Source organism: Sturnus vulgaris, chromosome 4 (assembly GCF_052056855.1).
Source record: "Sturnus vulgaris isolate bStuVul1 chromosome 4, bStuVul1.hap1, whole genome shotgun sequence".
NCBI lineage: Eukaryota > Metazoa > Chordata > Aves > Passeriformes > Sturnidae > Sturnus > Sturnus vulgaris.
Window position 1 is genome coordinate 491,478 of NC_142246.1, and position 27,471 is coordinate 518,948.

The 27,471-nt window shown below is 50.3% G+C and overlaps 1 protein-coding gene across 6 annotated transcripts in view; it reads right to left on the reverse strand.

Annotated features, from left to right (window-relative positions):
• The window catches only part of ALMS1 (ALMS1 centrosome and basal body associated protein), a 49,485-nt gene extending 23,684 nt beyond the window's left edge, over positions 1–25,801 (reverse strand). For 3 of the 6 annotated variants that reach the window (XM_088162871.1, XM_088162869.1, XM_088162867.1), the window contains exons 1-7: positions 25,729–25,801; positions 17,473–17,620; positions 9,896–9,998; positions 7,235–8,960; positions 6,723–6,882; positions 3,797–6,004; positions 2,329–2,450 (exon numbers count right to left, since the gene is read on the reverse strand). In XM_088162871.1, coding sequence (XP_088018997.1) covers positions 2,329–2,450; positions 3,797–6,004; positions 6,723–6,882; positions 7,235–8,960; positions 9,896–9,998; positions 17,473–17,620; positions 25,729–25,773 — 4,512 coding nt within the window. In that variant the 5' untranslated portion in view covers positions 25,774–25,801. The remainder of the gene's footprint in view (positions 1–2,328; positions 2,451–3,796; positions 6,005–6,722; positions 6,883–7,234; positions 8,961–9,895; positions 9,999–17,472; positions 17,621–25,728) is intronic. The other 3 variants (XM_088162873.1, XM_088162872.1, XM_088162868.1) reach the window with 3 other exon arrangements.
• Between the last annotated feature and the right edge of the window lie 1,670 nt (positions 25,802–27,471).

Genomic DNA, 27,471 nt, shown 5'->3' on the forward strand with positions numbered 1-27,471 from the left:
CCCCTGCAGGGACTCTGAGCATTCCCTGCAATTTTCCCTTCTCCAGGGGAACATTCCCAGCTCTCCCAGCCTGTTCATGTTGGACATTCCAGGGGTTTTGAGCCCCTCCTGAATCCTCAGCTCAGCCAGAAATCCTCAGGATTTTCCCTGCCTGGGACAAAACAGCTCCCAGAGATCCTCAACTGCCTCAAAAATGGAAAACCTTCCCAAGCAAAACATCCCAGAGGAATTCCCCAAAGTGCCCTGCTCCTTTCCCTGCCCACACCCCTCACACACTTCCCGTGGCAAAGGAGAAAATGCCAAGAAAATTCAAGGTGGAATTGTCAGGAACCTGTGGACAGGAGAGGCAGGGTCTGAACATTCCCCAGGGATCCACAAACAGGACCCTGCTGCAGGGACAGTTTGTCTTCCTCAATCTTTCACAGCAGGAAAATGTCTTTTCCTCATCTCTGATCTTTTCTTTTTAGCTCCATGCACGGCCCTGTGGCTCTAAAAGCTCCACACTCTTTGTACACCACAATTCCCATTAAATTTACAGGAGATTCTTTTGCCTGCCTGTGGTTTGTTTTTTTCAGTGCAGTTTTGAACATTCTGTATTTTTTTCAGTGACTGTGTTTGTCTTGGAGGGGAAAATACATTTATCTTAAGTACAATAAAAAAAAACACCTCACTCACCTTCACTCTGCAAACTCAAACCATTTTTATCTCAAATTAAAAACACTGCAAGGCAAAAATATTTTCGAGATCAAAGCACGAGGTGCTGTGGTTGAACTAAAGCAATTTCTTGGGAGCTTGGTTTGCAAAATTATGGTGAATTTCTTCCTACTCCAAATGGGAATAAAACAATCCCCAGCTGACTCTGAGTCACAGAAAGGTGAAAGCCTTGGTTCCACACTGCATAGAGTTCACTTTAGGGACAAAGCTGTGACCAAATCTAAAAGTTTGGGGGGAAAAATGCTTTGATGCCTCTGGTTTTTTTTATTTTATTTGTGTTTTGTTTCTCTTTTTTAAGAAATCTGAATTTAAGAATTTTAAGAAACGTTAATTTCTAAAATAATAAATTATTTAGTTAGATACTGATTATAATAATTCATTATTTATTTTTATACTAATTATTTATATACTAATTATTTATATACCAATCCTAATTAGTGTATTAGTATATTAATTATTAGTAAAATAGTCACTTCCTTTTTCCCCAGCTGCCCAGAGACTCCACCAATGCAGGAATACCTGGGAAATTTGGGAGCTGCTGAGTCTCTGAACACTGAGCACTCCTAAAGCTCTGACTGTCATCCCTGCTAATGAAGGGCTTTTAATTAAAACAAACAAACCAACCCCTGCTGCTCCTCCTGGCAGGCAGCAGCAAACAGGAAAAAAAAAAATCGAGGGGAAAAAATAAAAAGGAAATTCTTCCTAAAGCTCGAGTCTGAAACATCAGCCCCTAAAAAGCTCAGCAGAGTCACCCTGAACAGAAATGGACAGAGAGAGAGAAAACAAAAGTGACACTTCCTGCTCAGGATAATTCCAGCCCTGAAATGCATTTTATATATGGGAACATTTTATATGGGAACATTTTATATGGGAACCTTTCATATGGGAACATTTCATACATGAAAATTTTATATGGGAACCTTTCATATATGGGAACCTTTCATATATGGGAACCTTTCATACATGAAAATTTTATATGGGAACCTTTCATATATGGGAACCTTTCATATATGGGAACCTTTCATATATGGGAACCTTTCATATATGGGAACCTTTCATATATGGGAACATTTTCTATGGGAAGTACAAACAGCCCAAGCAGCTCCAGGCCAAGCTGGCCCAGGCAATGGGAGCTGCAGGAGCCTGAAGCTCCTGATCCCAGCCCATCCCCAGCACCTCCACACCCCACAGACACTTCCCAAGCTCTGTCCTGTCCCCATTCCCAGATTGTCCCCCTGCCATCCTCACCTGCAGGAATGCTGGAGCAGCCCCTTCCCAGGGCCCAGCTGGGGACAATTCCCTCCCTGCTGGCCCAAGGAAGTTTTGGGAACATCCCATGGACACCCAGCCCCTCCACAGGAGGAGTTGCCCAGGCACAATCAGCATCTCCACAAATATTTTTGTGGCAAGAATTCCTGCAGCCAATGCAGAACCAGGAGCTTTGGGCACTTCCCCACAGCAGCACCAGTTCCCTCCCCACATCCCTGTCCTTCCTCTGGGACATCAGCTGATTGTCACCTCCCTGCCAAACCACCCCAAACCGCCTGGGAAAAACCCAAAAAAACCCCTAAAACCCCCAGAGCAGCATTTCCCCCAGCCTGAGCTGGTTTGTACCCTGGCTTGTGCAGATCTCCTGGCCTTGGGGAGCAGCTCTGCCTTGATTTCCTCCATCCTGTGCTGGGTCTCTTCATCCCAGCCTGGCCCCGACTCCTGGGACAGTTTCAGCTTCACCCAGGCTGCCAAAAACACAAAGCAGGACAGGTTTTCCTTTCCCATTTCATGCATGTAGGTATTAAAATCGAAGCTGAGTATTATTTCTGGCTCCCCCAGGTGAGAGAACAAAGACCAAACCAAATTCCAGAGCTCCTGCAATGACCAGGAACACAATGTCCAACAGCTCCTTGAATTATTTCTTTGCAGAGCTGGATCCAAGACCCTTTCCAGGTTTGTCATCCTCACAAGTCAGAGCTCACTCACACAACCCCACATTCCTGACTCAGTAACTGCGTGGACAAAATAATTCCTTACAGTGATGTCAGGAAAAGGAGGTTTTTGAGCTGGAAAAGCCCAATTCCATCCCAGCACAGATGACAGGGAAGTGTCCCTCACTGTCCCCTTAAAGCTTCTCATCACAACCCAAAACATGCAACAGCAGTGGGAGTTCTGCACTCTATTACTGCTGTGTCCCAGCCTCTTCTGCTTTTCCTCAGAGCCAGGATTAACAAAGACACGATGGAAATGGATTTTCTGCTGTTTGGGGTTGGTTGTTTACTAAATCTTATCAGAAAGTACAGAGAGTTCAAGAGCACTTCCAGCACCTGCTAGAAGAGAGGAAAATGGAGAGCTGCAGCTGCTACAAAGTCTCTTAAAACTGAATTAACACCTATATTATTTCTACTTTTACCTAATAATTAAATTCCCATGGCCCTCAGTGTGACACCGAGTGACCAACCAGAAACTGCTGCCTGAAACCATGGAGGAGGAAGATGAGCAAAGAAAGAGACACCACCCCAAATCCTCCATCTTGTCCCATACCTGCATCATAAAAACCTCAAATTTGAAACCCTCCACCATGTGAAATCACACACCTCTATTTCACTCCATCACTCATATTTAGAAGTTTTCTCCAAGGTCTCAGGTCAAAAGCAGAGTTCTGCAGGGGGTCAGTGCCTGACAGCACAGAGAGCTCAAAATCCCCCTATCAGCTGTTCTACATTTTTAAATTTAAACCATTGTTCATAACAAGTGCACTACATCAGCCATTTTTCAACGTTTTTCTGCAGTTTATCCAACTTTCTGAAACTCTTCAAAGCTACTAAAACATAAATTGTGCTAAACTGAGACAGAAAAAGCTGAAAAACAGAATACCAAAACTTAAAAAGCCAAGCTAAAGGTGGGCAGTGATGCTCTGGGCTGCAACCAATCCTTTGACCTGCAAGGCTCGTGCAAAGCAAACAAAATAAAAGCAAAATCAAAAAAACGTGCGATTGAGTGGTTTTAGAATAAGTAAAAAGTTAGCAATAAATCGGCTTGAGCATAACCACATGGATTTGCTGCCCAGAATTCCTTCATCCCCACTCACCTCGGATCTTCCTCTCCTGCTCCTCTGCATTCCTCAGCATCCGGCTGGCATCGATGCCAGGGGAGCCAGGGGCCCCCAGGAGCTCCCTGACCCGGGCACTGAGGGAGTCCCCACTGCTGCTGCTGCCACTGCCCACCCGGGTCCTGGCAGCCCCACTGCCTGTCTGGGTCCTGGCAGCCCCAGCTGTGCTCCCTGTCCAGGTCCTGGCAGCCCCACTGCCTGTCTGGGTCCTGGCAGCTCCAGCTGTGCTCCCTGCCCAGGTCCTGGCAGCCCCAGCCCCATCTCTGCTCCCTGCCCAGGTCCCCCAGGTCCTGGCAGCCCCAGCCCCATCTCCACTGCCTGTCTGGGTCCTGGCAGCCCCAGCCCCAGGCAGGATGCCCTGCAATGCCCCTGGGGCACTGCCCAGCTGCTGGGAGCTCTGAGGCCTCTCCAGGAGCTCCCTGACCCGGGCACTGAGGGAGTCCCCACTGCTGCTGCTGCCACTGCCCACCCGGGTCCTGGCAGCTCCATTGCCTGTCTGGGTCCTGGCAGCCCCAGCCCCATCTCTGCTCCCTGCCCAGGTCCTGGCAGCCCCAGCCCCAGGCAGGATGCCCGGCCATGCCCCCGGGGCACTGCCCAGCTGCTGGCAGCAGCCAGGTTCCCCCAGGAGCTCCCTGACCCGGGCACTGAGGGAGTCCCCACCGCTGCTCTCCTCGCTGCCCCGTGTCCCTGCTGCCCCTCCAGCCTGGGATGAGGAGCCCTGGGAGGCTGCCAGGACACTGGGGACAGTGCCCAGGGGCTCCAGGGCAGGAGGGTGGCCCAGCTCTGGAGCTGGCCCAGCGCTCAGGTGGCTGCTGGCCCTGCCCTGTGCCAGCCCCGCTCGGGCAGCCTGGTTCCTGCCCGTGCTCACACTGCTGCACCCCTCTGGCTCCCACCTTCCCCTGGATTGTCCTGTCCCTGCCTCCGGGGCTGGTCCCTTCAGCCCTTCCCTGTGCTGCAAACCCACGGCTGCAGGATTTCCCCATCCCAAAGAACCCACAGCATGCACCCCAAGCCCCTCTCCCTGCACACCCCTCGGGGTCACAGCCCCATCCCATGACAGCCTCCTCTGCAGCTCAGGGATCCAGCCCTTCCCTAACCTGGAATCCTTGGGATCACCTTTGGGATCACCTTTGGGATCACCCTCCTTCCTGACCAGCACTGGGGGAGAGTCCCCAGTGTCCCTGCAGGAGCCTGTGGGGACAGCAGGACGGGTCCAGCTGGCACTGAGACCCTCTGCCTGTGCCAGCAGCTCCTGCAGGGTGGTCCCAGATCCCAGCAGGGAATTCCTGTCCTGCAGGGTGGTCCCAGATCCCAGCAGGGAATTCCTGTCCTGCAGGGTGGTCCCAGATCCCAGCAGGGACTCCGTGTCCTGCCCCTGGCTGCTCTCACTCCCCACCCCAGAGCTCTGGGACCCTGGCTCTGATTCCATCTGATCCCTGCCTGCACACAAAGCCCCCGCAGCCCATCCCTGCAGGGCACCCCAGCTCCTGGGCTCCAGGGGCTCCTGATCCCCCCTGCCCCCAGCCCGGGGGCTCTCCCTGCCCGAGGAGCAGCTGGGCAGGTTCTGCTCTGCTCCAGCACACCCGGGGGACCCAGGGGACCCCTCTGCACCCCCGGCTGGGCACCCTGGGGCAGCCACCTCCTCCAGCTGGGCACCTGGAATGCTGCCCTGGCTGGCTGGGGGCTCCCCAAAGAGCTGGGGGGGGCTGGCACACAGATCCTGGGAGCTCCTGGCACACAGATCATCCTGGGGGCTCCTGGCACACAGATCATCCCGGGGGCTCCTGGCACACAGATCATCCTGGGGGCTCCTGGCACACAGATCATCCCGGGGGCTCCTGGCACACAGATCATCCTGGGGGCTCCTGGCACACAGATCATCCTGGGGGCTCCTGGCACACAGATCATCCCGGGGGCTCCTGGCACACAGATCATCCTGGGGGCTCGTGGCACACAGATCATCCTGGGGGCTCGTGGCACACAGATCATCCCGGGGGGGGCTGGCACACAGATCCTGGGGGCTCGTGGCACACAGATCATCCCGGGGGGGGCTGGCACACAGATCATCCTGGGGGGGGCACAGCACACCCGAGGCAGCCTCGGAGCCCAGGGCAAGGGACAGGCTCAGAGGGGACACGGCCGAGTCCCAGCTGGCTTGTGACATCTCAAAGGCTGGCAGCAGTGCACCTGCAAAACAACACAACACTCGTTAATCCGGGCCAGCAAACATCCCTTCCTGTACTACAGGGCACACACAGGAAGAGAAGAGCTCAAATAATGGGAAATATTCAAGGTGCTGTTCTTAGGATGAGACTTGAACTGAGATTTCCATGAGAATGAGATCCTGAAAGAAATCTCAGGAGTATTTCAGGTAAGTTCTGTATTTTCTCTGATATTTATCACAGAGTTATAGAATCTCTTGAGTTGGGTGGGTTCATCCATCCAAGGCCCACCCTGTGCATCCCTGGGAGCTCCTGGAGCTCTGGCAGAGCTGAGTTTTACAAAGCCACACTAATCTGGATGATGATGATGGGCGGATGGATTTAGGAAAAGATCTGCTCACTTATAAAAACACTGACAACTTTTTGCCTCACTGAACACACCAAGAAATCCAAGAATGCAGAAGAAACCAGGAATTATTCCTCTCCCAAGAAGGAAAGGTCCAGTCCCATTCCTACAATCCCAAGATACAAACATTTCCTCCTGAAGGACTCTTGGAAAAAGAGAAATAAATGAAATACAGACACTGTGTCCCTGCACTGCCCCACAGGCACCCTCCTGATTCCTTAGGAGCTTTCCAAAGGTTTGAATAAATCCCAAAGCCAAAACCTCCTGCTGGGGATGGGAGAAGGTCAAGGAAGGATCCCAGGAACATCCCAGCCCCAGAGATGAGCCCCTGCCCTACCCTGTGCCTGTGGGGGCACCCTGGCCAGCGTGCCCAGGGGATCCTGCAGCCTCCTGAGCTGCCAGGGGGAGAACTCCAGCTCCTGGAGGGGCCTCTGGGGCAAAAACGGTGCCAGGATGGTGCCAGGGGACTGCTCGATGCCCAGGTTCCGCAGGTAGATCTGGGGAAACAAGGAACAGCAACACTCAGGGAGGGCAGGGATGGACTCTAGGATGGCACAGGCACAGGGATGGACCCTGGGATGGCACAGGGATGGACCCTGGGATGGCACAGGCACAGGGATGGATCCTGGGATGGCACAGCTCCAGGGATGGACCACAATGGAAAACGCTGGAAAACCAATGGGAAAACTCAGAAAAACAAAGGGGAAACTCTGGAAAACAAAGGGGAAACTCTGGAAAACAAAGGGGAAACTCTGGAAAACAAAGGGGAAACTCTGGAAAACAAAGGGGAAACTCCGGAAAACAAAGGGGAAACTCTGGGAGCAGAGTTGAAATGAGAGCCAAACTCACCGGGATCCTCTCCTCAATATCCATCTCCTCTTTCTGGGGAGTGTCCAGAGGGGCTCCAGGGGGGACGGGGCAGGGCCCAGGGGACCCCCAGGGACCCCCAGGCTCGTCCCAGGTGCCCGAGGAAGCGGCTCCAGCTTTGTCCAGCCTGTGGTGCCCAGCGGCAATATCGGGACTGACACATCGATTTTCCTTTTGCCCACGATCCTCGGCTGGGGAGCTCCCGTTGTTTTGGGGGAGCTGAGCAGCGCTGGGTGCAAACACATCTGGGGCTGAGCTTCTCCTCGGCCGCCCCACATCTGCAGCACGAGATGCAGGATGAAGGCAGAGCGTCCTGGAGGGGGCTGAGGTGCTGCCAGAGCCCCCCGGAGCAGGATTCTCCTCCTCCCCTGGGAGCTTGGGTGCCCGGAGGGCTCTGCTGCCTTTCTCGGTCACGGCATTGTCAGACTGGCACCTGCGGAGGGCAGGAACGCTCCTGCCAGGGCAATGCCAACTCCCCGGAGAGCCCCCGAGAGCAGGGCACTCCTCGGGGCCGCCCGGGTTTTTGTGTGCTGGTATAAAAACACGGCTGGAAGTGCCGGGAGGTGCACTGGGGGTTCTCCTTGCAGGAGGAATTGCAGCTGGCACGGCCGAGCTGGTGGCATCGGGACATTGCCCCGGCTGGGGCACAGTCCCGGCTCCCACATTCTCCAGGAAACTCAGGCATGGGAAGGGCTGGATCCTGCCAGGGCAGGGGGATCCCAGCTTCAGGGACTCCAAACGTGCACGAGTTTCTTTCACAGCACTCTCGGGAGGATGCTCCTTCCCAAGGGATCCGGGAGATTTCCCCGAGGCTTCATCCGAGCAGGGAGGAGAATCCAAAGGGCCCAGCAGGGCTCCGGGTCCTCCTGCCTTGCCGGGTTTCTTGAGGAACACGCCAGGAGTGGACTGAAAGTTGGGCTGAGGCAGGAGCACAGAGAAGGAGCCCTCGGCTCCCAGGCTGAGGGAAGGGGAGATCTCGGTGCCTTTGTGTCCCCTCTCGATGGAGAAGTCGGATGCTGTCAGCTCATCCCTGCTGATGTGCCCGGGGCTGGGGGCAGTGGCCTGGGGTGGGCTGGGTGCCCCAGCAGCCTCTGTGCCCTGCCCTGTGCCCGGCCTCCCTGCAGCCTGCAGCTCCTCAGGGGCAGCCCCAAATCCCTGAGAGCCCCTGAACCCCGGCCCACGTTCCTCACCCCCTCCCCCTGCACAAACATCCTCAGCAGCCGAGCTTCCAGAACGACCCGTCCTCAAATGGCCCAAAAAATGCTGTGACAAAGCAAGCTCGGGCACCTTCGTCCCTTCCTGCTGCTCCTGCGGGGCTCCTGCTCCACTCCCAAGCACTTCCACCTTCTCCTGCTGCTTCCCCCCCTCACTTCTCCCGGAGAATTTGGTCAGGGCAGTTTTAAAGGAGTTTCCTGAGGATGAGGATGAGGATTCCCCCTGCCCTGGGGACTCGCTGTCCTTGTCTGAGAGCTCGGAGGCAGCAGTGCCCTGGGAGGAGTGACCAGAGCAGTGTCCATCCTTCCCAGCTGTGCTCCAGCTGTGCCCCTGGCCCAGCACCTCTGCAGCTGCGTGTGCTGGATCCCCCCTGCTGCCCAGCAGCTCCCCAGCACGCCCGGCCTGGGGATACTGGGATGAACTGGGAAGGGCTGGGCCCTGCAGGGAAAGCTCAGAACGCTCCAGGGATGCTCCAGAAACGTCCGGGATTCCTCTGCAAGGGACAAGAAAAGGGAATTTCTGATCATTTCTTTCATTTCAGCATCTCTGGTTTACATCAGAGGCAAAAGAACTTCGGGGGACAACAAAGGGTTAGCAATGTTCACACAAATGTACACAAATCCCTCTAAATGCATCCTCTAAAGGGGAAAACACCTGAAGGAATGCAAGGAAATAACAAAAAAATCTCCTATAAAATGAAGGCTCAAAATAATACAAAATAGAATAATATAGAATATAAATATAAACATAAAATATAAAAATACATCATATAAAACAAATATAGAATGTAGAAATTATAATAATGATGATATTATAATTAGTAATATAATAATATCAATTTCTACTTAGCATAGCAATATTTTTTCTATTTTAGGACCAAAACATTTTTTTACTGACAGGCTGTTATTAGTTACATAAATAAATAATATTAGCTAATTAAAATATGCAATAGGTACTTACACAAGTCTCAGCTTGCCTGTGACTTTTTTTCAATATAAATCACCCACTTCAGTTCATTGTATCAATTATTTTTTAAAGGATATAAAAGCAGCCAACAAATTCCTATAAAGTTCTAATACTCATACTGAGGATTGCTTAATTAATAGTTCCTTTATATTAAACCCTAATATATCAAATATTGTTCCATTCAAGCAGAGCACCTCGAAATGAAGGTGCCAAGGCCTTTTACTCAAACAGTTTTTTCTTTCTGCATTTGAACCCCAGCTTTGTATTGTACATCACACACATTGCTCCAGCATGTACAAACCACTGTGGTTTATATATTTCTATTTTGTGTATTTAATTGATATCCATGTATGTTTTACTCCTGTAAATACAGAAACCTTCTCCATCACCCATTTTCCATTATCCATTTTCCATCACCCATTCCCCAGGGAAAAGGAAAAGCCCCAGGAATCCCCATCCCACCTCAAGGGGAGGAATTCCAGCTGGGATCTCTGCAGGAACGACTCGGCAGGGGCTGGGCTCAGCAGCAGGGGCAGGCAGGGGGAGAATCTGCTCTCCTGGATATCTGGGAGAGAGAAAAACACCCACAGGGCAGTGAGAGCTGGCAGCAAAATCCCAAAGATCCCAGCTTCAAATTCCCAAAGACCCCAGCTTCAAATTCCCAAAGATCCCAGCTTCAAATTCTCAAAGATCCCAGCTGCAAATTCCCAAAGATCCCAGCCCCACATTCCCAAAGATCCCAGCCCCTCATTCCCAAGGATCCCAGCTGCAGGGAAGGGGAGGGAATCCCATCCTTAAACCCCTGGAGCCTCCCCCATCCCAGATTAAATCCATCCTTCTCATCCCATACCAAATCCAGGTGTCCAAACACTCACTCCTGGCACTGCCATTCATCCTAAAATTCCTTCTGTGCCATCCCCAATTCACCCTAAAATTCCTTCTGTGCCATCCCAATTTATCCTAAAATTCCTTCTGTGCCATCCCCAATTCATCCTAAAATTCCTTCTGTGCCATCCCCAATTCATCCTAAAATTCTTTCTGTGCCATCCCCAATTCATCCTAAAATTCCTTCTGTGCCATCCCAATTTATCCTAAAATTCCTTCTGTGCCATCCCCAATTCATCCTAAAATTCCTTCTGTGCCATCCCCAATTCATCCTAAAATTCCTTCTGTGCCATCCCCAATTCATCCTAAAATTCCTTCTGTGCCATCCCCAATTCACCCTAAAATTCCTTCTGTGCCATCCCAATTTATCCTAAAATTCCTTCTGTGCCATCCCCAATTCATCCTAAAATTCTTTCTGTGCCATCCCCAATTCACCCTAAAATTCCTTCTGTGCCATCCCCAATTTATCCTAAAATTCCTTCTGTGCCATCCCCAATTCATCCTAAAATTCTTTCTGTGCCATCCCAATTTATCCTAAAATTCCTTCTGTGCCATCCCCAATTCATCCTAAAATTCCTTCTGTGCCATCCCCAATTTATCCTAAAATTCCTTCTGTGCCATCCCCAATTCATCCTAAAATTCTTTCTGTGCCATCCCCAATTCATCCTAAAATTCTTTCTGTGCCATGCCCAATTCATCCTAAAATTCTTTCTGTGCCATGCCCATCCTGTTCCACCCCAGCCAGCACCTCTCTCCTGATTTCCAGGATTCCCTGTGGGATTTTATCCCATCACCTTTTTCTTCTTTACAAACCCAGGATCCAACTGGTTCTTTCCCTACTCTCTGTTTTTCCATAAACCCTGACTCCAAAAAGGCTGGGGGCCATTTTTTAATTGAATTAAAATAATAATCAAACCTAGCAGACCGTGGTGATTGCTGCAGCAATCCATTTTAGTTTCTGTCCTGCATTTCTTTGCTCTTTGGGGCACTTAATGTTTTTTTGGGTTTTTTTTTCCAGTTCATTACTTACAGAAACAAATGGAAATGGTTCATAGCACAAGAATAAAAGCAACTCTAATATCTGTGTAATTATCTGTGGGGTTTAGATATAACTGCATGTTTGGGGGGGTTTCTCCTTTTTTTAGCTCTGAGCTGGAATCTGAGGAGTGTAAATAACTACACACGTCTGAGGGGTGCAAAAAAGATTCCCAGTATTTTAAGGAATTTTTTATTTGTAAAGGGAAAGAGCAATTTGTGCTCAAGGGAGTGACTTCCTAACCCAGAAATGCCATTTATTTCCTTCAGGCTCATTAATTTCCAACCACTCACACAAGCCACAGTCTGCACTGCTTAGAGGAGCACAATCACATCACAAAAAATTATCATTACACACACACAAAAAAAAAAAAAAAAAATCAAATTTTCATTAATCAGCTCCACCCCAGGCCTCCCCACCCACACTGCATCACCTGACCAGGGGCAGCCAACCACAAGGCAACCTTGCTTATTAATTCTTAATTTAATACTTCCAATCAACATCTTTAATTACTTTAGAACTCTAGGTGGTGAGAAAATAATTACCCAGATAGAAATAACTGAATTTGCAACACCAAATACGATTAAAATGCTTTTATGGAAGTTTAGAGAAAGGAAATGAGATGTAGCTTTAAAAAATAAATCGAAATAATTCCTGAGCAATGGGACACAGCAGCAATTCCAGAGGGAAAGCAGAGCTGGGTGACAAAATTAATTGTGACACACGGGGAAGTGACAAAAAGGAGAGGAGAAAAGGGCAGGATCAGCACACAGGGAGCAGAGCCAGGAAATGCAGGAATTCAAAAATTCATTTATAACCCAGCAGCTCCTCAGGGCTTCAGTAAGGGCACCCCAAAACTGGGGGGTAAGGAACCCCAATGGGATTGGGACAGGGATGGGATTGGGGACAGGGATGGGATTGGGGGATTGGGGACAGGGATGGGAATTGGGGACAGGTGACAGGGATGGGGATTTGGGGACAGGGATAGGAATGGGGACAGGTGACAGGGATGGGATTGGGGGATTGGGGCAGGGATGGGATTCAGGGATTGGGGACAGGGATGGGATTGGGGCAGGGATGGGATTCAGGGATTGGGGACAGGGATGGGATTGGGGGATTGGGAACAGGGATGGGATTCAATCAGCCTCTGAATCCCTTTTCTAAGCCAGGACCAGGACCCTGAGCTGCCTCCCTGTGATCCCCCCACGTTTCTCTCCAAGCACAGAGAACACAGAGGTCTGAGCAGAGCCTGGGCTTGGCATTCCCTATTCCCAGCAATTCCCTGGGAGCACACAGGATTTCCTGTGCATGTGGAGCACTCGGTGCATCCACCCCAAGAATTTTTCACTGTTACACCTGCAAATGCTGAGCAGATTAATTTGGATAGAGAATTGCATTAAGGATGCACATCCATGTCTTTGAATAAAGCAAATTGGAATCTAAGTCTCTGTTAGATGGACTTTCTCCCCTCCCAAATCTTGTTTTCTATTTGAAATTACATTAATGAACAAATAATATTAATTGCAGTTATCAAATCAGACTTGTCAGCTGCCATCATGCCACACTTCATGTGGCAGAGCTGGCACCTTATTTTTAGTCATGCAAGAGAAGAGGCAAACAAGCTTTTCTGATTTCAGCTTAACTTCTCCTCTTGAATGGAAATGTATTTTCAAGCTAAATTGAAAAGCAGGAGTGATTAAAGAAAAGGTTGTTCCACACCAAAAAAAAAAAAAACCCAACCTGGGTGTGCTTTGGAAATGAAGAAACAAAGAGAATGAAGGGAGGGAGCAGAGAATAATTGGGAAAAAAGTTGTCAAAACCAGATGTTCCCAATCTTTTGTGTACATTCATTAATAAAGTAAATGTGGATATACAGCCCATAAATCACAACATGTGGCTGATAAATCAGTGCTTTCAGGCTCTGTTATACCAACAAAAACCTAAGTGCCACTCGACATTTGTATCAAGAAACTCAAACAGATGAAAAAGATGAAAAAGTGACTGAACATTCTCCAAGCAGAGCCATGAACACAAAACTCTCCCTGCACTGAGGCCCCCCAAGAGCAAATCATTGCCTACATGGAACCCCAGAAATCCCAATCCAACCCATTCCCAATCCAACCCAACCCATTCCCAATCCAACCATTCCCAGCCCAAACCATTCCCAGTCCAAATCCAACCCATTCCCAGCCCAAACCCAAAGATTCCCAGCTCAAACCATTCCCTCACCTGCCCCCACATTGGGATCCCTCACCTGCCCCCACCTTCCCCAGGGATTCCCCTCAGAACTGGGGAGCACATTTGGGATGCTCAGGGGGGGATCCTGGGCACATTTGGGATGCTCAGGGGGATCCTGGGCACATTTGGGATGCTCAGGGGGGCTCAGGAGGGATCCTGGGCAGATTTGGGGTGCTCAGGGGGCTCAGGGAGGGATCCTGGGCACATTTGGGGTGCTCAGGGGGGCTCAGGAGGGATTCCTGGGCAGATTTGGGGTGCTCAGGGGGCTCAAGGGGGATCCTGGGCAGATTTGGGGTGCTCAGGGGGCTCAGGGAGGGATCCTGGGCACATTTGGGGTGCTCAGGGGGGCTCAGGAGGGATTCCTGGGCAGATTTGGGGTGCTCAGGGGGCTCAAGGAGGATCCTGGGCACATTTGGGATGCTCAGGGGGGCTCAGGAGGGATCCTGGGCAGATTTGGGGTGCTCAGGGGGGCTCCCATGGCTGTGCTGGAGCAGGAGCCCGGGCTGGCAGCAGCAGTGACATCAGTGCTGCTCTCCCAGAGCTCCTCATGTCAAAACAGGAATTGAATTTTTTGCTGCTGCCACTCTGAAGGTCAAACTGCTCAGTGGATGGAGCTCAGTGAGCAGGCAGGGCTGGGCCTGTTGCTTTTTCTCCCAGGCTGCTGACAAGTCTGAATGCCACAGTCAAGCTGCCATTTGGGGGGGATAAAAAAGGAAGGCAAAACAAAACCAAAGGCTCAGCTCTGTCAAGCTGCTCCAAGGAGCAGCAGGAACACTTGAGTCCAAGTGTCCCTGTCATCCCTCCCCTCCTGACATCAAACCCCAGACACTTTTCGAGGAGGAGAAGAAGAAATAAATGAATATTGCAGCTATGGCTCCTTCCCTCTCACCTCTCCTCCCCTGCCTGGGAATTCTGAGCTCACACAGAGCCTGCAGCTCATCTCTAGAGAGCAGCAGATAAAACAGCACAGGACAGGAGCCTCACACCTTTTATCTCATCACTGAGCCTCCTGCTTGCTCCTTAATTCCAGCTGCACTGCCAGCACAGAGCTGGACAAAGAGCAAAAAGATTTTCTTGATTAAATGGTTTCCAGCTCTGCAATTAACAATCATGGGGAAAGGGCTGTCAAACACAGAATGGTGCCCAGAGGATGTGGGCAAGCACAAGGCATGGCCAACCTTCCCTGTCCTCCCACTTGGACCTCACTTTCCTACAAAAATGGGAATTTATTCACTCTGCACCAAGTCCCTGTGATGCACACACAGCTTTTCACCACCACGCTCCTGCAGACCCAAATCTGAGACACCCAGGAATGATTTTCCTTTCATGGAGGAGAAAAACTCCTCAAAAAAACTTCTCCAGGGAGCTCCAGATGCAGAGCAGTCAGCTGTTCACTGAGGCTGCCAATGAACTCACACAGAAATCTTCTGAACCAGATAACCCAGGCTCTTGGGCTGCAATCCAGGATGTGACCAAAGGTTTGGATTCTGTCACCATTGGTTGAAACGAGGTATGGCAGTGATCCTGATCCCTGTGGGGATCTCTGCTGTTCATGTTCCAGCTGTTCACCCAGCTGTGGCAGTGATCCTGATCTCTGTGGGGATCTCTGCTGTTCATGTTCCAGCTGTTCACCCAGCTGTGGCAGTGATCCTGATCTCTGTGGGGATCTCTGCTGTTCATGTTCCAGCTGTTCACCCAGCTGTGGCAGTGATCCTGATCCCTGTGGGGATCTCTGCTGTTCATGTTCCAGCTGTTCACCCAGCTGTGGCAGTGATCCTGATCTCTGTGGGGATCTCTGCTGTTCATGTTCCAGCTGTTCACCCAGCTGTGGCAGTGATCCTGATCCCTGTGGGGATCTCTGCTGTTCATGTTCCAGCTGTTCACCCAGCTGTGGCAGTGATCCTGATCCCTGTGGGGATCTCTGCTGTTCATGTTCCAGCTGTTAAATCCAAGTAAAGCAGTTTTCTTTCTCTCTTCCAGGACCCATCCCCTCATAATTCCCAGGAGATCTCTGCTGTTCATGGGCCAGCTGTTAGAACCAAGTTTTCTTTCTCTCTTCCAGGACCCATCCCTCCTGATTCCAGGAGATCTCTCCTGTTCATGGCCATGCAGTCCCAGGGCAGGGCTGATCAAATTCCATCATCCCATGGGGAGATGCTCCAGCCAGGGCAGGAGCCGAGCATTTCCTACCCAGATCAAAGGGGAGATTTGGAACAGCAGAGCAGCCTTTTCCCACTGGATCCCAGAGGAAAACCAGAGCCTTGCACATCATCCCTGCAGCTTTGGAGGAAAAGTGCACCTTGTGCAGGAGCCCTGCTCCAGCAGAACCACATCTGTCACTGCAGGAGGATGCAGCCACCATGGAATGGGACTGCACCAACCCTGCCTGACTGACGGGGGCACCTTGGATTCTCCCTCTGCCCCTGCTCTGGGTTTGTTCTCTGCAATGCTGCATTTCCATTTTAATTTTCCTAATAAGGAACGGTTACTCCTATTCCCATATCTTGGCCTGAGAGCCCCTTAATTTCAAAATTCTAATAATTTGAAAATAAGGAGTTTACATTCTCCATTTTTAAAAGAGGCTCCTGCCTCTCTTGGCAGACACCTGGCTTTCAAACCAAGACACCAAAGTCACCAAAAGCCAATTCAACCCATGCAGTAAATGTGACAGGAGACACCAGGGACCCAGAGCAGGAGGGACTGAGCCTTGGGATGAACCAAACCCCACCCAAGATGCTCCTGCTCCTCTTCCAGGCTCCTTCACCAAGGATGGAGCAAAGCATTCCCAAAATCATCTCAAAAACTGATGGAAATAACCAAGAGCTTTGCATTAAAAAAATTTAAAAATCAAATTTCCTAAACTGCTCAGGAGCTGCTAAGAGGCAATTCCCAAGTTCAACTCCATGGCCCTCAAGTGATGTTTAAATCCCAAACAAAACCCCAAAAAAAGCAGCTACACACAGGCAATGGCAAATGGCACAGCTGAACGTGCAGTTAGCTGAAAGCACTGAAGGTTTATTTGAAAAATATCACAATTATGTGATTTGCCTCACAATCATTTTGTTTTTTTGTGAAGAAATTGGTGAAGCAGCTTTAGAGGCACCTTCAGTCACATCCTGGAAAAGTGAGTCCCAAAAGGAAAATCCCCATGGGCAGGGGAACTCTTGGATCAGTGCAAAAACAATCACCCTGGGCTGAGCAGGAGAGTTTTTAAATTGTGTTTCCAATGAGGTGGAGCTCTGAGACCACATGAAAATGAATGGAAGCAAGGAAGCACAAAGGTGAAATATTAAACCCTGGGATTCCTCAAAGCCCTCTTTAAGTGACCTGCTGGGATTAGAAAAGGAGCAAGAGAGGCAGAACCTGGCTGAGGGTGAGTGCTGGAACTGCAAAGTCTCAGCAGCAGGAACAGAAACTGCACCCAAAGCCAAGGGGGAGCAGTGAGGAGTAAAAACTCTGGGATGGTTTGGGTGGGAGGCATTTAAAGATATTTAAAGATATTTAAAGACATTTAAAGACATTTCAGTGCTCCCCCTTGCACTGCTCCAGGCTCCTCCAGCCTGGCCTTGGACACTGCCAGGGGTGGAAGGTGCATTCCTCAGCAGCTTCAATAATAACAACAAGAATAAATTAAGGATTAATTTAAAAATAATTAAGATTTATTTTTAATTCCACAGGGAAGCAAGAGTGAAGCTTTACCTGGGACCTGTTCACTGTTAGAAGATCCAGGGGAGGCACACAAACCCTTCCCCTCATCTTGAGGGGACTCTGACACCAAAAATCCCCCCAAATCCTCTTTGTAAACCTCATTTCCCACCCAAGAGAGGCCAAAGCCAGCAACGGTGACATCAGAAGCGTGCAGCAGTCACTGTGAACTCACCCAGCAGGGAGGCAGCAGTTCCAGAAGCTTCTGCAGAGGAGAGCAGCCCTTCCTCCAGCGTGGGGGGCTGGGACAGGCCCAGCTGTGAGCGCTGGCTCCAGCTGTGCCAGCTGTTGTCCACCTGTGCAGGCAGCTGGAAGCACGGCTCCTGCAGGAGGGAAAGCAGCAGAGCTGGGTGAGCCTGGCACAAAGCAAACCCAGCAAATCCTGATCCTGCACACAGCATCAGCCTGGAACGTGGCAGAAGCGTGGTCAGTCCCCAGGGGAGCCCTGGGAAATGAGAATTGGAAACTTTCTGTGCTGCCAGGCCCAGGAGAAACTTCCAGAATGGAAGGACAGAAGTGGGAGCGTGGGGGTGTGGTTTGAATAAAGTGTGTGATGGCACATGGGGGAAACTCAGAGTCTGAGGGGTTAGGATACAGGGATCTATAGAGGGAGGTTTTGGGGTGGAGGTTTTGTCCTTCCTGGGTTTGGGGGATTTTGTGTGATTGGACAGAAAATTCCACACTGTGGGCCACGGGTGGTGAATTATTGGGTAAAAGTAAAAATAACTTAAGTGGCATTTCTTAATTGGATCATGGGTGTGCAGTTTGAATAGAAATGTGTGATATCACACGGCAGAAAACTCAGGGTTTAAGGGTTTAAAATTATTATATAGAGAATATATAGTTTATATCATAAATTATAGAATATATTTAATTTACAGAACTATTATGTAGAGAATATATAGTTTATATCGTTATAATTTATAGATTTAAGTTACAGAATTATTATATATAGAATATATATAATTTATATCATTATAATTTATAGAATCTATTTAATTTACGGAATTATTATATAGAATATATAGTTTATATCGTTATAATTTATAGAATATATTTAATTTACAGAATTATTATATAGAATATATAGTTTATATCGTTATAATTTATAGAATATTTAATTTATAGAATTATTATACAGAATATATATAATTTATATCATTATAATTTATAGAATATATTTAATGTACTGAATTACTATAGATAGAATATATAGTTTATGTCATTATCATTTATAGAATACACATAGTTTATATCGTTATAATTTATAATTTAATCTTCATATTTTTAACATTTGTTATTTCATTAAAACAGGATTCTGCCTCATCCTTGTGCTCCACAAATAAAAGAAAAAATAAAAAAGCTGAAGGTGTTTTAAAATCTATTCCAAAACTGTTCATCCACACTGGAACCCCAGCAAGGGGAGTTCACTCTTGACCATTTCCTAATGGAATTTTTTTTCTCAATGCATAACATCCAAAAAAAGCAACTACAGCCACCACAGGTGAATCTTCACCCCTCTCCTTTGTTCCTTTTTCTGCACTTTTCAACGCACCTGGTGGTGAAAAATGTCACAAATCCATCACCCAAACAGGTTTCTTCTGCTCATTGAATCATGCTTTCATATTCCACCAAAATACTTCATTACAGAGTGAAAAAACAATAGTGACAATTCCCCATGAGGTGCAAGAACACCCCTGGGAATTTCATTTGAACAAGTCCTGGGCGTTTGGGGATGAAAAGAGATGATGGAAAAATAAAGATTTGAGTTTCTACTCCAAGGCCATTTCCAGGAGCATTCCCTCCCTCCTCCCCACCATTCCCTGTCCCCAAAGCCACTGAGCTGCACAGGGTGTGGGACAGGCTGCAGCAGGGGAGCAGAGCCGTGAGCAGGTTTGGGCAGGAGGGAAGAAAAGTGAATTCCTGAGTGAGGGTGAGATGGAAATCCCAGTGATCAGCAAAGTGCCAGCAGCCTCAGCCGTTTGTATTTTACACCATCTCTGCTGCTCGCTGTGCAACTCCCCAACTTCTTGTCAGCTGTTAGTAAGGTGTTAGTAAGGTCTTAGTAAATTCTTTGCACGTTTTAGTTGGGCAAAACAATTCCTTCCCAGCTGGAGAATCGAGGACAACCGGTACCCAAAGATCAGAAATAACAGCGAGGGAAAGGGGGCAAGGCAGGGGCTGAGAGTTCATAGCCCGGGGCTGTGGGTGGATCATTGACCCCAAGATGAACCAAAACTGATAAAAGTAAAAATTCGTGCCCAGGATCCATCTGGAATTTGATTTGGGTGTAGCCCCAGCCAGGCTCTTGCAGTGCCCAAGGTGAATCCTTTTAATAAATTCTGATTTTATTCCTTTGGTTCTGTTCCAGCTCAGCTTTTCCAGGCAACAAGAGCACAGCTCCATCCCAAAGAGTTCCCAAAGAGTTCCCAAATTCCTTCAGCAGGAGGAGCAGGAAGGGACCCAGGGCAGCTCTGACTGCTCACAGCCCCTCCCTGCACACACCAGCCCTGATTCAGGTCACCAACATTGGCTAAAATCATCAATATTGGCTAAAATCACCAACATTGGCTAAAATCACCAATATTGACTAAAATCCCCAACATCCACCCTCCTGTGTGCAGGCAGAGATCTGGGGCAGGGCAGCAGAGCTGTCCCTGATCCATCAGATCCCAGCAGCATTTCCTATGCAATGCTCCAAAATCCCATTTATCGTTGTGGGACACAGGCTCAGAGAACACCCACAAGCCAAGGGCTCTGAAGCTTGAATGAAATCAGCCCTGGAATAAAGGTTTGGATCACAATCACATAATTACTGCCTGCTGCAGTGTCTGATTCTGTGGGTGCTGTCACTGTCACAGCCACGCTGAAAACACCATGAACGTGAAGGGGTCTGCACAGAACTGCAGCCAAGGAATTTATGGAGTTAATTCCTGTTAGAGCAGGATCCAGAAGGGATGGCAGCAAGCACCTCACAGGTCTAAGCAGGAAATATTCTTATTTTTTTTTTGTTTAAGGAAGGAGAAAACACACAGGATGACAGAGAATGCTACAAAACCTCCCAACTCCATCCAGGTTTGTTGATTCCCGTTTCCATCTCAGTTTTGTCCCCATTTCTTATCCAAGTGCCCCTAAACTCCAGAACTGCCTGCAAAGCTCCTGGGGAGTGGCAGAGGGTTTGGTTTGGGAGTGGGGGGTGGAAGGGAGATGAAGAGAAATAGAGAAAGGAATAGATTTTTATTAATCAGGAATTCTCCACAGTCCACAGAAAACATCTGCAGTGTTAAACCCAAAAACTGAATATGAAAAACGTCACCATTAATGACTGATTCTCCCAGGAATGCACCAACCCTGAAAAAGCAGCACCCAAAAAGCCAAAAGCTCCAAAAATCAGGGAGCAAACCCAGCTCTGGAGCAGCCACGTGCAAATGTCCCAGAAAGCCCCCCCAGGCCTGACCCAGGAACCACAGCCAGGGTGTCCCAAAGGGACCCAGGGACTGAAACCAGGGACTGGGGACAAGGGGACCCAGGGAATGGCTCCCACTGGGAAAGGGGAGATTGGGCTGGGATCTTGGGAAGGAATTCCTGCCTGGGCTGCAATTCCCAGATTTGCTGGGGCTGTCCCTGGATCCCTGGCAGTGCCCAAGGCCAGGTTGGATCCCCCTGGCACAGTTGAGGTGTCCCTGAACATGGATGGGGTGGGAATGGGATGGGATTTAAGGTCCCTTCCCACCCAACCCATTCTGGGATTCTACAGCACCAAAATATTCCATAAAATCATCCCAGGCAAAAGCCAAGACTCCTATGGAGTTTAATCTTTCAAAATTTCCTTCAAAGAAAGCAAAATGTCGAGTTTTACACCAGAGCATTCACCCACGCCTGCATTTATCCAAATGTGCTGCTCTGGGGAGGATCAAAAGCCTGGAGGACACTCAGCTGAAGGATCACGGAATGCTGGAAATTCCTGAGGCTGGAAAAGCTCTCCCAGCCCATGGAGCTGTGCCTGCTGCCCACCCTGTGCCAGCCCAGAGCCCCTGAGGGACCCCCCAGGAATTCCAGGGACCCCCCCCAGAATGGGCACCCCCAGGAACCATCACCCATCCCCTCCTGGACTCACTCCCCAAGCTGAGCCCTGCTTCCCATGGGAGAAATCTCAGGAAAAATCCATCCCTCCTCCTTCCAGGAGCCTGGCAGGGCAGCAGGGAGGCAAGCAGGAATTATTCCACTTTTAATCCTCATTCCAGACACGACAATTAAGGGTAAAAGTGCCCCAGGTTAGCACTGGGTGTACCAGAGGCAGCTGCGAGCAGAAGGGGAGAATTCACAGAACCAGTGTCATCACCTCTGAGAGCTCCCATTTAAATTAAATGAAGAAAATTTAACAATGTTTTTTCTCCTTGAAATTCAGTGCATCAGTTCTGCTGCTGAATACATAAAGAGGGGAAAAGACAGAAATAAAACTGAGCAACTGCAGCCACCCCCAGAGCACAGAGCTGGGGAAGCAGCTCTGAACTCACACCGTGCCTCAGGGACAGAAATATCAACGTTACCTCAGCTCCTTCAACATCCAGGTGAGCTCTCCTGATGTCACTGTGCCCCCCAGACCACTGAAAACATCCCAAATACAACGTGGGACAACAAAGCAAAAATCTAGGGGGACAAGGGGAACAGATCTCCCCGGGTAATTAACGCCAATTATTAGAAATCATCATAGAAAAAAAAAAAATCAGACATCAGAAATACTCTGATTTATCCCAACACCTCCAAGCACATCCCCAACCACATCCACTCGTGTTCTGGACACTCCCAGGGATTCTGAGTCCAGCCTGACAGCCCTTCCTGGGGAGAAATTCCCCCTAAAATCCAATTTCTCCTCCCTCCTGCCCTGATGTGTGACACGGGACACCGAGAGCTTTGCATTTGTGCTTTATTTCGTGTTCAAACTGAACCCGGCAGCGATTTAAAAATGGAAAAGTTGGCACAAATCAAAGGGAAATGAAAAATGAAATTTCCCGGCCTGTTGTGCTGCCTTTCTCCCCGGGCTGGAGTGCAGTGAGAGCCCGGAGCCACTGGGAGTCAGCAGCCACTGCTGCAGGGACAGGCTGGGAAAACTGGGAAAACTGGGATTGATCTGGGGAAAAATACAGAGATTTACCGGGAAAAAGAAACGGGGATTCAACCGGGAAAAAAAAAAAAATGGGGATTCAACCGGGCGGGGAAAAAAAAAAAAAAAAAAAAAAAAACAAACGGGGATTCAACCGGGAAAAAAAAATAAAAAAAAAAAAAACGGGGATTCAACTGGGGGGGGGGGGAAAAAAAATGGGGATTCAACCGGGGAAAACTGGGATTTACCAGGAAAAATTGGGATTCATCTGGGAAGAACTGGGATTCACAGAGACAAACTGGGATTCAACTGGGAAAAACAGGGATTGATCTGGGCAAACTGGGATTCAACCAGGAAAAAACAGGGATTCACTGGGAAAACTGTGAAATCCCGGGAAAAACTGGGAGTCACCAACTGGGGAAAAGTGGGATTCAACTGGGAAAAAACTGAGATTTACCTGGAAAAACCTGAGATTCACCTGCAAAAACACTGGGATTCACCTGGGGGAAAAAAAAAATCCACAACAGCCCAACCCTTTATTTTATCGTGGCTTTATAGCCCATATCAACCCTGCTACACGTGCAGAAAAATGTTGATAAAAAATCAAAATTGCATTAAATTTAATGGCACCAGCCACCCCAGCTCCCCCAGAGCCACCTGTCCAGTTTATCCCAGCATTTCAGCTTTTCTCAGGGATTTTATGGAATGAGAAGCTACCACTCCTTCACTCAGCTTTGGACGACTGAAAATCCCCTGATTTTTCATTCGTTCTTTATTCAATCCATACTTACAAGAGCTGCACTTGGCATCCCACTGTCCTCCAGTTTTTAGGAAAATGCTCATTCCTATCTTTTCCACCACTGAAATAAAAGGTACCTCTGTCAGCAGGTACCTTAGTTCATTATTCCTACTTACCATTGAAAAAGAAAAAGCAAAAAGCAGAATTTCAAGGAAATATGGACACTGTGGAATGTAGCCACCAATTAGCAGCATTTAAAAATGAAAAGCAGAAACCTGATCCTGCTGGGTCTCATTTGTCACACTCAAGCTTAGCTAAATGTAGGATCAAAAACTTGGCAGGGCAGGGCTTAAATCATCCTCAGCATCAAAAATAAACTGAAAGAGGAAATGGACAAAGTTGAGAAAGCTGAAATTAGAAGTGGTATAAACAAAGAAGCCTCATAGTGTGGGTTACAGAATTCCTCCCCAATGTTAAAACAACACCTTGAAATTACCATGAACTGGGAGCTTGGCTGGGACATCATTCCCTCAGTGAGCAAAACCTTGAGGGGAGTGTGGAGCAGAAGTTTTTTAAGCCAGTTTGAACCCCAGCCCAGTGCAAATCTGTGCTGGCTTCTGTCACAACGTGTGACAACACAGCCCAGAGGCCAGGACAGGTGAGCAGGGCACAGAGCTCAGGTGACTCCTGGGCTGGGCTCGAGCCTTGTGACAGCCCTGGCAAAATCCAGCCTGGCCTGCCAGAAGTTCCCAAGACAGGAGATTTCCTGGAATGAGCTGGAACCATCTGGGAATGGAACAGAAGGAGACAGCAGAGGTGTCAGAGCACGAATGCTGCTCCTGGCTGCTCTGGCTGCACCTGCAGCCCCAGGGAGCAGCCCCAGGAGCTGGGCTCAGCTCCAGCTGGCATTGCCAGAGCCCAGCTCAGGTTGTCAGAGCAGCTCTCACACCCCAGGGCAACACAAACACAGAGGGAAGCAACGGCCACCAGCAAACAGCAGCACCTGACACCCAAAAAAAAGACCCCAAAAAACTGCCCTGGGATGAGCAGAACCAGGGTGGCACCAGGAACAGGAGGTAAAATATCACAACTGGGAGTCACAGTCACTGGGAGATTCCCCTGGAAAGCAGCACTCAGAGGAGCATCATTTCCATTTCAATTGGCACGAGAAGAAGCAGCAGTGCAGGATCCAGCCCTGCTGTCCTGTGGCAAATCATCCTTCCTGCAAACACACAGGGAGGCTCCTTCTGCAGAAGGTTTATGGAAAGTGCATTAAAACCACACCGAGTTCCCATGTCCATCAAAGCCAGACTTGCCTTTAAAGTGTCCCAGTTATTCCCAGGCCTGTTTCCATCCTTTGTCCCAGTTTTTATTATTTGTCCTGGTAAGACTGAACCTGCACCAGCCTGTCCTTCCTCCCAGGGAATGTTTCTAAAAGTTAATAAAGCGTCTACCTCTGCTTTCCACACGGCTGCTGCACCTCTGAGCTCCTCCCTGGCTCTGGAGTCACCACCTGGGGACTTTTCACTCCGAGAACAGGGGACAGCCATCACCCAGAGCCACAGCAGTGCACAGCACAGGAAGGACCTGCCCAAAGCTCTCACACGGTGTCAGCTCAGCACGGCACCGATTCCTGCATGGATGGCGTGGGCACCATTTCCAGGGATCTCCTCCCAGTCTCCAGCACGGATGTGAGCACGGCCAAGTGCACAGAGCCCTCCATGGAGCCAGCTCAGCCTGGAGAAGACTCCAGGGAAACTCCAGCACCTCAAAGAGGACTTTTAAAAAAGAACAACAACTTTTTACACTGGCAGATACTGAAAGGACAAGGGGGAACTGCTTTGAATTAAAAGCAGTAAATATTGGGAATAAATCCTTCCCTGGCAGGGTGGGCAGGGCTGGCACAGGGTGCCCAGAGCAGCTGTGTCTGCCCCTGGATCCCTGGCAGTGCCCAAGGCCAGGCTGGACATTGGGGACAGTGGAAGTGTCCCTGCCATGGCAGGGGTGGCCCTGGATGATTTTTAGGGTCCCAGGCCATGCCGTGAGTCCACGATGCAGCCCCTGCAGGCTCCGTGACTCAGGCAGCTGCACTCACCTGCCCGCAGGGCAGAGCCGGGCCCGGAGGGAACAGAGTCACCCACAATTATCGAACTCTAATTAACATAACAACAGGACACACGGCCTTCTCCAGGAGAGCAGCAGGAACCCGGATCAGCGCCCGCTTCTCCCGGGGCAGAGAGAGCGAGGGGCGCGGGGGGACCGGGACAGCGCCAGGCCCGGCTGCAGAGCAGGGGAGGGGACTGGGGCCAGCCCGGGCCCCTTCACCGGGGAGGAGTGACCGAGGGACCGCTTAAAAACCCTTACAGGGGACACGAGGGGACCGCGGGCCGGGAGGGGACCCCGGGCCGGCTGTCCCGGTCCCGGTGGGATGAGGAGCACGGAGAGAACCAGAGCACACACACACACACACACACACAGGGACGGACAGACACACGGACACGGACACGCACACACACGGACACACGGACACGCACACAACCGCTGCGGACGCTGAGCGGCTGCTCCCGCCCGCCCGAACCTCTGCTCACCTGAACCCGCTCTTCCGCCGCCTCCTCCTGCTGGCTGTGCTCCATGCTGGGGGGGCGGGACGTCCCGGTGTGTCCCGGTCTCCGGGTCCCGGTCTCCGGGTCCGTGTCCCGCTCTCTCTCCCGCCGGGGCCGTCCCCGTCGCCAGGGACTCGCGCCCGCCCCGCGCGCGCACGCGCAGGCACCGCCTCTTCCCCACTCCGTGATTGGTGGGTGAGGGGGCGGGGCCGCGGCGCGAGCTCCGCCTCCCGCGCGGTGATTGGCGGGCGGGACGAGGTGGGGCGGGGCTGCGGCAGCGCGCGCGCGGGGGTTTTGGCGGGCAGGGGAAGGACCCGGATGGAGCCGAGGGGGCGGGGCCGGGGGCGGGGCCAGGAGTGACCGGGAGTGACCACGGAGAGTGGGGCGAGACCGGACCGGACCGGACCGGACCGGACCGGATCGGATCGGACCGGATCGGATCGGATGGGACTGGACCGGACTGGACCGGAACATATGGGATTGGACCGGATCGGATCGGACCAGACTTGATTGGCCCGGACCGGATCAGATTGGATTGGATCAGATCGAATCGGACCGGACCGGATCGGACCGGATCGGATCGGACCGGAGGCCATGCACAGACTCACCATTCCCTTAATGCCAATAGAGGTGACTGAAATCCACAACAACCCAACCCTTCCATTTATCGCGGCTTTATAACCCATATCAACCCTGTTACATGTGCAAAAAAATGTTCATAAAAAATTAAAGTCTCTTTAAACTGCAGAATCAAGTTTTACATCTTTTTTTTTGGGCAGAAGCCCAGTGGCACAAATTAAATACAAATCATTCACATTTAAGTGCAGCTACTGAAATGAATAAAAATTCCCCGTGTGTGCAAACAGCTCAGCACCAGAAGTCCCCCTGTGGACAGACAGACGTGCCAGGGGCACGGACACCTTCCCATGGCCAGGGTGCTGTGCCCAGCCTGGCCTGGGCCACTGCCAGGGATCCTGGGCAGCCACAGCTGGCAACCTGTGCCAGGAAAATTCCTCCTAAATATCCGATCTGCCAGGATCACTGGGGTTGGAAAAGCCCTTCCAGAGCACCGAGTCCCAGCTGTGCCCAATGCCCCCCTTGTCACCAGCCCGGGGCACTGAGTGCCACATCCAGTCGTTTTTTGGGGCACCTCCAGCCCTCCCTGGGCAGCCCCTGCCAATATCCAATCATCCCTTCAGTGAATAAAACCTTCCTGATGTTTGTCCTCTAGTCCTAACTCTACCCCCTGGCACTGGGAGCCATTCCCTGTGTCCTGCCCCTCCATCCCTTGTCCCAAGTCCCTCTCCAGCTCTCCTGGAGCCCCTTGGTGATGGATGGACACTGAAACCCCACATCAGGCATTCTGAGACAGCCCTGGTGTTAGCAGGAAATGAGATGGGATTTTCCTCCATGGGAATTCCATTCACCTCACTCCCAAGCTCTCCGTGGGAGTGGGGGTCTCTGGTGGTCTGGCAGGAGCCATTTCCCAGTTGGGTTGAAAGGACAGACTCAGAGTTTGGGGAGATGCTCCACAGTCTGGGCAGGTGGAGATGAACGAACCTCTCCATGGACACCTTCAGATCTGGGTGTCCATGGCTTCCTGATCCATGAAATCCTGCATAATTCCTGATCCCTGCCATCCTGCATCAATCCCTGATCCATGAAATCCTCCATAATTCCTTTTCCCTGCCATCCTGCATCACTCCCTGATCCCTGATCTCTGCTCCC